Source organism: Uloborus diversus, chromosome 3 (genome assembly GCF_026930045.1).
Source record: "Uloborus diversus isolate 005 chromosome 3, Udiv.v.3.1, whole genome shotgun sequence".
NCBI classification, from domain to species: Eukaryota; Metazoa; Arthropoda; class Arachnida; order Araneae; family Uloboridae; genus Uloborus; species Uloborus diversus.
In genome coordinates, this window is record NC_072733.1 from 135766900 (window position 1) to 135777396 (window position 10497).

Here is a 10497-nt window from a genome sequence, read left to right on the forward strand (position 1 = left end):
TTTTCAACCGTAATAGTAATTTTTTTTACGCTTTGTCAAGTTTCTTTTTATTTGAGTAGCAAGGTACTTCACAAACATTTTACGTTAAGCAAACAACTGCAGATTTTTTATCATAAAAACAGGAAGAGTTTTATAGGATCTTTCTGCCTTATGCTAATATAGAACAAAGAATAAAACATAAGCGTTTAGGTTTTCTTTTATGGATAATGTTTTAGAATTCTTTCTACCTACAAAACAATTTTTTATTCTGAAGTTAACTGGTATGTATAAAAGGGCTTAACGAAAAAAAAAATTACAATTTTTATGAAAAATGGTAAATATTGTTATGAGTGGAATGGTAAAGTTTCACGATTATGGATTTTTGCTTTAAAGTCAATGAATCTTTCTGTCGAAGATGAATGATTGCCTATTTATCCATGTCGAAATTCACTGGATAATTATATCGTAATTTGCACTATCAACTCATCGAATTTCGTGCATCGAGTACTTACATATATAATCATGCTTTAAACTCCCGTATTGAAAGTACGCAATATTTTAACACCGAAATTTTTAAGTCATAGTGACATAAAAAGTACAATTTTTGTTTCAAATTATCAAAAAATGCTTCAATTTGTAATGGATTGTCTACAGCTTAAGGTAGTCTTTCTTAACAAATCAAGATCATATTGCATATTTGCATTATTAAGAAGTTTGAGAGCTGCTGTGAGCAGTAAGACAAATGTTGTGGGTTTGATTCCACTGGGTGGTTATTCCCCCCCCTCTCTCTCTGTTGTAAAAGTTAAAAATATCTTGCCTGTAATTGAAATAAATTTCGAATGATCTAAAGTTGATTGGTGTACATTGATTCTGAGAAAGCATGAGCCTAATAAATATTGAATGAACGAATGATTGAAACTATACGGAAGGCAAAAGCTGTTAAGATGACAAACATTCAAAGAGTTTTTCTATTCTGTTGTATTTGTATACTTTTTTTTTTCATTTTTATAGAAAAACTAGCTGTACCCGATGCGCGTTGCTACGCCAACAAAAAAATATATCATTATACTGATTTTCATGACAATCGGTTGAACGGGGCAGAAGTTGCTACCCTGCAGTGCCACCTGGTGGCGAGTGGCTTCAATGAGCATATTATGCACCTTCTCCGTGTGAAAATACATATATATAGCAATTTTCATAATAATCGGTCCAGGTATCAAGTGAAGCCGTGACTATACTCAAATTTTGTACTCACGCAGTTTGCAAGATCAATCAATCGCTAAAAATATCAAATAGAAAAAGTTTTAAATCCCGCCGCATGAAAAGCCATAAAACAATAAAGACAGAATTTATTTGTTAAACTCAAGAAAAATGGCAACAGCTAACCTCTTATCAATGAGATCTTTCACGCGAATTAATTTTTGCAGCCGATAATTTTATTCGTATTTATCCAATGGACTGTGACTTAAATTTGAATAAAAAAAGGAACTATCGATCGGTTTTTTTTCGAACTGGTCTATAAACATTCCCAGTACCAAAAATAAGAAACGGCGAAATTTTCAGCCAAATCTGCCAGGTAGTTTTTGAGTTCATGGATGACATACAGACAAACATTCATTTTTATATATATAGATGCCAGTGATTAAGGCATAACTTGTTAGCATATATGATATGTAAGAGGTTATGGGCACATGGTTGATAGTTTCAAGTATTGTAATCTATCAATATAGTGTTATACTTTAAATTTAAAACTTATAAAAATAATTCAGAACGTGATTATTAAATATCTTTGGATTGTTGGAATCAGCGAATAGTTAGAAGTATAAGTCACTTGACACTTAAAAATGAGTAACCTTTCAAGAAGATGTGATTTAAGTTAATTTTTGCTAATAATGTAACCTTTCAAACAATTTCTCTATAACCTTACAGATAATTCAGGTGTAACCTTACATATAAATTAGTGATACGTAATGACACAGTTACATTACTATGATATAATCGTGTTACTTTATCCCTGATATATCAGTTAAATTACACCAGAACAATGCGGGCAGCCTTACCGCCACTGTTTTTATGGAGTAAGGTCACATCATTTTTTTTAGTGTATGATTAAAATCTAAACGTCAATATTGTATGCAAATACACTTATACAAACACACACACAACCATTGATATATATATATATATATATATATATATATATATATATATATTTAAAGAAGGGAATAAAAGTTTCCTAAAAATTAAATGAGGAGGATTCCTCATTTTATTTTTAGGAGCAACACTTATGATTCTTCGAGTAGCTAAGCAATTTTTTTAGCTCTTAATCTACCCTGCCTCTGTAAGGAAATTTTTTTCCTTATGCGAAACATTATATTTTATTTAAAATATGCACTATCGATTGCATCTTAGTATTTTTCAGTTTACGGAAAATTATGTTTTATTCATGACCGTAATTAAAAAAGGCAGAAAATCAATATATTCCTTTCTCGAAAAGTTTTTGCCAATCATCAATTCTTTAAAACACATGAGAGAAGAAAAGAATTTTCTCTAGTGAAAGAAAGATCTTACGAGACAGATGTTTAAAAAACTTTAGACAAGTATGTATTAAGAGAATTTTATTAAACTTTCAAGTTCTAATTTGAAATATTGTTTGAATTTTGAAATGACCCTATAAAGGGTGCATTGTAAATCTTGGAGCCTGTACATACGATACAATTGCTCTTGTTCTAATGTATGTTAAAATTAGTGAACACATTTAGTAGAGTTGCAGTTTTCTTTCTAAATGGTTTCAAAAAATAAAAGATGGTTAGTGATAGGTACAGTAGCAGATGCAACGCAACGCTGTGATGCCCACAGTTGACTCATAGGTAGGTCCGCAGACTATTTTTGCATTGGTAGGATTTTTGGAAATAAATTTTGCTTTTTTTCATGAATCTGTAAATTTTTTAGTATGAAAATGCAGTTTATAATGAAACAGAAAAAAAAGAGCAAGAAAGAAAGGAAAATATAGGAAAATAAAATGAAGTCAAAATCTAAAAAGTGTAGACTTTTTGTACCCTGCCCTATAACATAACAATTACGACAGTTTTTTATTATTGGCTTTGTTATAGCTTGCGCTGGCAAACATGTTCAAGAATCCTAACCCCGCAACATTTTCCAAACATTTCCCAGTTCATCAATAATGCTCGTTGTTTGGACTTTGAAGAAGTATTAATTACTGTGCTTATTTAAGAAGTTTATCTTAAACAAAGTTATTTGAGTAGTCACGAGAATTAACGGATGAAGTACATGCCGCTACATGGTCGACAGGCCTGTCATTTTGAATTCATAGCGTGGCAAGAAAGGGCACGGGGGGGGGGGGGGCAAATGGTGCTTACTCGCTGCTAATGTTATCGGAAAGCAAAAAAATCATGCATACTTAGATGAAAAAACATTTACATGTCACCGCCAGAGAGATAATTGACCCCATTGACTCTACTAAATGATGGACCTGATGATCGGACATTTATGGTTTTTTTGGAGCGCACATAAGAGCAAGAACTGATTTTGAACGTGCAGAAGAAGAATAAATCCAAATCAATGTGTCCGTAGCTCCAGATAACGACAATAACTTATCATAAATGTACTTGATGATGACTTAAAATAGGTTTTAACGTTCTATGAGTAATCTAATGCTGGTTTAACTTGCAGACTACTTTTAGATTTTTTAAATTTGCGTCTTGAGCACAATTGTGGTATCGGGATGCTAGGTCAGTACTCTAATCACGTCCTAATTTTCTATTTATAGGATTGAAAATCACAAACGAACTTTATGAATAATTTTAATTTAGCTTCTCCAGATTTATTAGCCACAGAACCTGATATATTATTTAGAATAAACTTTAATAAATTCATTTAGGATTTTTTGACTCACAAAATTTGCAGAAAAATAATTAAAAAATTAGTTTTGTCAGTTACAATATATTACATGCGTTGTGAAATTTGTAAAATTGAATACATAAAACCCAATTTAAAGTCATTAACATTCGAACATGTGTGACAAATACTGAGCATAAGTGCTTGTTCAGAATATTTTATTGGTAATTGCCTTTGTTTTCCAATATGTACCTAACCCATTTTGATTCATGTGCTGGTTGTGGGACAAAACTGAAACAAAGATGATATTAGTGTGAAAGCGGTTATGTCCTGGTAATTGATTCTCTACTCATTTGCAATAACAGTACATTGAGTAAAGGTGTTTGCTAAAAATGTAAGTCATGAATTATATCGTCGCCTCAGAGCAACAGTAAGATATCTTAGTGTTATTTCTGGGATTAGATATCTTACTGTCGCTCTGAGGCGGCGATATTTAAAAATGCACTAAAAGAAAATCAAGTATTTTTAAATACGCGTCACAAAGCAACGATTTTGTCCTTGGAAATAATTACTCTCCAAACTGATATATATACAAATATATATGCGTATCTTGTCTCAAAGTTATGATATAAAATACATAGATGTATAGGAAATTGAATTAAAGTAATGAAAAGTTTGTCTTTACATTGAAAATACTGTACAATTAGAAGACTAAAATTATTAGTTCCAAGCCAAATTAGGAAAAAAAAAACATTTACCCTTTTTGTGGTAAAATATCGTAACTACTTTTAAAAGTCAGGTATGTATTAAGAAGGAATGCGTGCGAAGGTGAGAAAGGGGATCCTGGGTCTTCAGTTTTAACATAGTGACGTAAAATGAGCAGCTGCGTCGGATTGTTTTAAAATTTATTCTTGTAGCTCCCCGACCACTTACTTTAGCAAAACAGAAGATTCAACTTTTTCGAATTTGATATTTCCCCGGCGTCTCTATTTCCGTTTGAATATAACATCTAAACGGCAAACTTAGACTGACGCATTGGGAAGCCTTTCTTTCTAAAATTCTAGCAAAAGAAAACTGAACAAAACTAAAGTTATTTCTCTTTTAGTTTTATAGTATTTCGCATTTTTGTGTCCCAGGAAATTCCGTTTTGGCTCAAGTTTCCAGGAATTCCGGTTGGCAACTGAGGAATTGACATCAACCTATTCCATGGTTTACAAGGAAGTATGGGGGTTTTTTTGCGAAAGAAAAATGATATTTCCCTTTTCCCCGTAGACCACTAGTTGTGCGGTACGGAAGTCATTGTTTTTCAGTGTCTTTTACAATGGAAACTTTTATGTACCCCTCTATACCAAAACGGCGGGTCTGTGGAACGTGGGACTGTTCTATGAAACAATTATCGTAAATCTTTAATGATTTATTTCTGCGATTTAGATGGGGAAGTATCGAAACAAAGGTGAACAACTTTTCATAAAATGCTCAGTACTTATGCTTTGGAATAGCAAAAACCGCATGCTTTGAAAATGAGTTTGAGTGGAAGTATTGAAAAGAATATTACTGAATAGTTTTGGAAGGATTGCATAGTAAAAGCTAAATGAGATGATAAATTTGCATCTATATTATTGATAACATTCAATTAAAAAGGGATAAAAAAATTAAGAGTTTAAAACAGTCCATATAATAAATCTTTACTATATTTTCAGCATATTTTTACTTAAAAATTACGAAACAGTAGTCCTGATATTTCATAACATTAATACAAAGTAGCAACAGTGCAAAACACCGATTCAATGTATCCGTTGTTACCTGGATCTACCAAATAATATTATGAAACTAAATTTGTTACAAATTGTGGGACCAGAATCAATGGAATAGCCATCTGTAGATTCTCTATACGAAGCTCCATTACAGATCGTGCATGAAAATGTAATTTAAATTTAATTTAATGAATGAACTACCAACGTTTTAATGCACAAAAATTACAAATTACTGCAGACACGTGTTTCGGGGTTACAAGGAACTCCGAAACCTTTTTCAATAGAAAGAAGTGCAAGCTTTTGGATGAGCCGTTGACAGCGACTTTCCACGAATGTCACAGAAAACGTTCAATTGGAACGCCTGTCATAACTTATCACTGGATCATTTGAAATCAAAAACTGAGTGCATTTAATTAATGAATAGTTTTCTGCAGGAAACAACGTAGAGCTGTTTTTTAAATTGAATTTTTATTTTTTACAGCACCTCAACGTGCTGTAAAAGATCTTTTTTAATCGTTTTTCATCAAAAAATTAAAATTTTGCTACTTTATAACACTCCAAAATTAAATTATAAAAAATTTGACGTTTTTACCTGCAGTAAAATAATAACAAAAAAAATCATGTTGGGTTTTTGAAATAATATGATATAGTGATGTTCTAAGTGGCAACGCAACACAACCATTTTCTGCTTTCTTTGAGGTGTACTTGAAGAGTCGCTGACTATGGCTCGTTTCATCATAAAAATTAACACAAGTGCTCTTCAAATGTTGTTTCCTAATTGTATGACATTATAGAAATTATGTTATGTAATTATTTAAATAACTTGTATTAACTGTGCCGTCAAAACAAGTTATCCAAAATATGCTTTTTTTTTGTATCGAAAAGATTGGATCCTTTATGTAGCTAAAGTTTTAAGATCGGGAAGCGTGATATTTTCTGTTTGTACATGTTACAGATTTGTTGCTACATGGCACAGTCCAACAAAATAGCCCTCGCCTCTACGTTGCCATGAAAGTGACTGTAATTTGAACACGACTGTCTTATTTAGAGCAATCATATATGCTGTGCGTGAATTCTCTGCAAATAACATGTTGTGCACGGTTCTGGCTTGAATCAAATATTTTTTATTATTAAAAGCGATACCAATTTGCTATACATTGTGAGATTCTTTATTATATTTTACTATTTATTCTTTGTAAAACAAGTAAAAAACAGCTCATCCTAATACGTTTTTTACCTTCCAGACGCGAATGTAAATATGATCCCTGCAAAACCACTTGACTGCGCGATTTCTAATATAAAACATCGGCTTGGAAAATATTTTGTAAGAATGGGTTTTACTCCCCCCCCCCACAAAGTAAGGGCATGTAGAGATTTTTCTAACCCCCCCCCCCTTCTCCTCGTGACATTGACGTAATTAATAAATGGCGCCTAAGGTAGGCAACAGTAACTACATGCTCTCATCGTCATTGTTGCATGAAAAAGTATTTTGTTCTGTTACTATTCAATTTAACGGATAGGCATATTCAATGCCAAAAAAAAAAAAAAAGAAAAGGAAAAAAAATCCCGTCTATTTTTGGAAATTAATTATCAAAAATGTGTTAAAATACCATTCAGTTATTTTCATCGTCTGTCATCTCAAAAAAGTACTCTGCTGCTTTTTATCACGATATTAAGGGACTAGTAAAAACTGAATTCTTATTTTTTTTACATAAATAAGCAAAAATACCAGAAATATTACAAATAATGTAATTAATACATGAGTATTTTAATTATTTTAGGAGATACACGTGGATGTTTCACTGGGGTTGATAAAGCATGAAAAGGACACGTATACTGTTCCATAAGACGTTTTCTTGATTTCCGAAACTAATCGTCCATGTCAAGTTAAACAAACCCTTATGCGTGCAGGAGCGCTAAATCACTTAATATATATTACCATTTTGAAAATACAACACTAACTATTTAACATTAAACTATCATTTACTAAACAACAACAATATAAAATTTAACACAACCACACAACCATTTACTCACAATATATTCATTCATTGGCTTCGATTTCCAAATTATACAACAGTTGAATTGGGCGTCTGATTATCCCAGAAGATGTTTTTAAAGTCACTGATCTTACCTTCTTGTCACGCCCCTTGTGAACTTCAATGACTCTTCCAAGCTTCCATAACTGCCTGGGTGTTTTCTCTTCCCCTATTAACACTACATCATCAATATTAAATTCAGTTTTAACATTTATTGGTTTACAAACATTTGCACCCCTTAACTGAAGAAGATATTCCCTTTGAAAACTTTTCCAAAAGTTGTTTAGTATTTTTTCTCTATATAGAAATCTTTTGATTAGCTCTTTTTTACCTTTAACTAATTCAAATTTTGCATTGCCGGACCAATCTGGCAATGCAGTCAATCTTCTTCCAGTTAAGAAGTTAGCAGGAGTGAGAGGGAATGGTTCATGAGGTTCGTTATAAACATATGTTAATGGTCTCGAATTAATTATAGATTCGATTTCTGCTAAAATAGTTTGCAATTCCTCGAATGAAACCAACGCTCTTCCCAAAATTTTTCTCAACGTGATCTTAGTGATACGAACCATTCTCTCCCAGTATCCTCCCCACCATGCAGCCCGTTCAACTATATATTGCCATGCGATTCGCTTTTTTCCAAAATAATTTTGCACCATAGGATCAGTAATGTTCGAATACAGTTTTTTCAGCTCTATTTCTGCACTCTTGAAAGTTAGTGCATTGTCCGAGTTCACAATTCTACATACGCCTCTTCGGGATATGAACCGTCTGAATGCGAGTAGAAAATGTTCCGTGCTTAAGCTAGACACTACTTCTAGGTGTATTGCTCGCGTAACAGCGCACGTGAATAAGGCAATGTAATTTTTATCATGGTCCTTTGTATACAGTGGTCCCGCGAAATCTATTCCCAAGATTTCGAAGGCATTTGAGGCAATTGTGCGATTAAGTGGCAATGGAGCTGTTACCTGGTTACCTGGTTTGACTTTAAACCGTTTACACTTCATGCATTTATTCAAGGTAGATTTCACAGCTTGCCTTCCACGTAAAATCCAGAATCGCTCTCTTATCTGTGTGAGCGTATCTGAAACACCAGAGTGAAACAAGTTTTTGTGCTCATTAAATATCAAAAGTTCCGCAAATTTGGTTTTGTTGGGAATAATTATGGGATGTCTTGACTGAAAGTCAATGTCCGAGTTCTGAAGCCTACCTCTGACAGCGATTAAATCATCTGACGTCAAAATCGGATTAAAACTATATAGTTTGGAAGTAGGACTAATCGGTTCTTTATTCTTTAGCTGAGAATATTCTTTCTCAAATTCACTTTGCTGAACAGTTCGAATCCAATACCTTTCTGCGTCCGTCATTTCGTTGGCCGTAATACTACCCGTTTTCATTTCGTTAGTAGCTCTACAGTTTTTGATGAATCTCATGATGTAACTTGTTATTCTTAATACTTTGTTTAAGTCGCTGTAATTTTCCAGATTCAGCAAAGGTTGAGAGGATTCAATGTTCGTTTGTAAGGTTACAACGCTTCGCTTTCTCTCTTCAGCACAATGAACATCAATGTCAACATTAGCACTTTCCATGTTACATGACATGTCTAGCTCACTGAGCCAAGCAGGTCCATAGAACCACACTTTATCATTGACTAAGGCTTGAACTCTGATTCCTCTCGTAAGTTTGTCAGATGGATTATCTTTTCCGTTGCAAAAAAACCAATTCGATGGATTTGTTTTCGTTTGAATCTCCTTTACACGGTTTCTAACAAACTGCTTCCACTCATCAGCATTTCCCTTGATCCAATGGAGACATATCTGCGAATCAGTCCAATAGAAAATCTTCTGTTTCTCTAGCTTGTGGAACGTATCTTGCAAGTAAGATCCCAACCTTGAAGAAATTAATGCACCCATTAATTCCAATCGTGGGAGAGTCAACCCTTTTAATGGGGCTACTCGAGATTTCGCTATCATAAATTTTGTTAAATATCCATCCCCGTGTTTCATTCGAAAGTAAGCCACGCATCCATAGCACTTTGGACTTGCGTCTGAAAATATATGAACTTCTGATGCTCCCCACTCAAAATCAGTGAAATATAACCTGGGAATTTTTATGTTTTCTATTTCGTCTATTTCACTTATCCATTCCATAAACGTACACTTTATTTCAAAAGGAACGCTTTCATCCCATGATACACCACTTTCCCATATCGCTTGCAATAACAGCTTTATTCGTACTGTAAACGGATTCAACATGCCTATAGGATCAAAAAGCATACCACATGCTGCTAAAATGACTCGTTTTGTTATCCGTTTAGTGTCTTTAAATTTCTCAAATTGATGAATGTCTAATTTCAAATTACCTTCTATGTTGTCCCATATTAGACCCAGAATTTTAAGAGGTACTCCTCGTTCTTCGGAAGTATTTCGAAAGTCTATGTGGCCGTTTTTCCACGCTTCATTGAGAATTGACGAATTGGAAACCCATCTTCGTAAGTTCATGCTAGCTTGGCTAAGTATAAATATCATATCTTTACTTAATTTCAAAGCATCCTCTGGGTCTGAAGATCCGTTGATGAGATCGTCTACGTAAAGATTGCGGAACATCTCACACGCGCGTGGGTACTCTTCTTCATATTTACGCAAGTGCAGCCGCAAAATTCCTGCCAACAAAAATGAACTGCACTTTACGCCAAAGGTTACTCTTGCATATTTCAGAAACTCAATATTACTAGGGCTGAGATCGAGGATAGGACCATTTTTCTTTACCCATAAAAACTTTAAGAACTCCCTATCTTCCTCAGCTATTCCTATCTCTAAAAATGCGCGCTGAATGTCCGCACAAAATGCTATCTTGTGTAATCTAAATCT

At 33.5% G+C, this 10497-nt stretch overlaps 1 protein-coding gene across 1 annotated transcript; it reads right to left on the reverse strand.

The window, feature by feature from the left end:
• Positions 1–4104: 4104 nt before the first annotated feature.
• Positions 4105–9777, reverse strand: LOC129218956 (uncharacterized). Its single transcript, XM_054853275.1, has 3 exons — positions 8838–9777; positions 7726–7808; positions 4105–4128 (listed from the first exon to the last, which is right to left on the reverse strand). The coding sequence occupies exons 1-3, from the start codon at positions 9775–9777 to the stop codon at positions 4105–4107; spliced, it is 1047 nt and encodes a 348-aa protein (XP_054709250.1).
• Positions 9778–10497: the final 720 nt, after the last annotated feature.

Coding starts and splice junctions, on each gene's coding strand:
- LOC129218956 (XM_054853275.1), bottom strand. CDS start 9,777: ATGGAATGGATAAGTGAAATAGACGAAATAGAAAACATAAAAATTCCC. Junction 7,809..8,837: donor TGATTTAATCGCTGTCAGAG/GTAGGCTTCAGA, acceptor TTGATGATGTAG/TGTTAATAGGGGAAGAGAAA. Junction 4,129..7,725: donor ACAAGGGGCGTGACAAGAAG/GTAAGATCAGTG, acceptor TCTTTGTTTCAG/TTTTGTCCCACAACCAGCAC.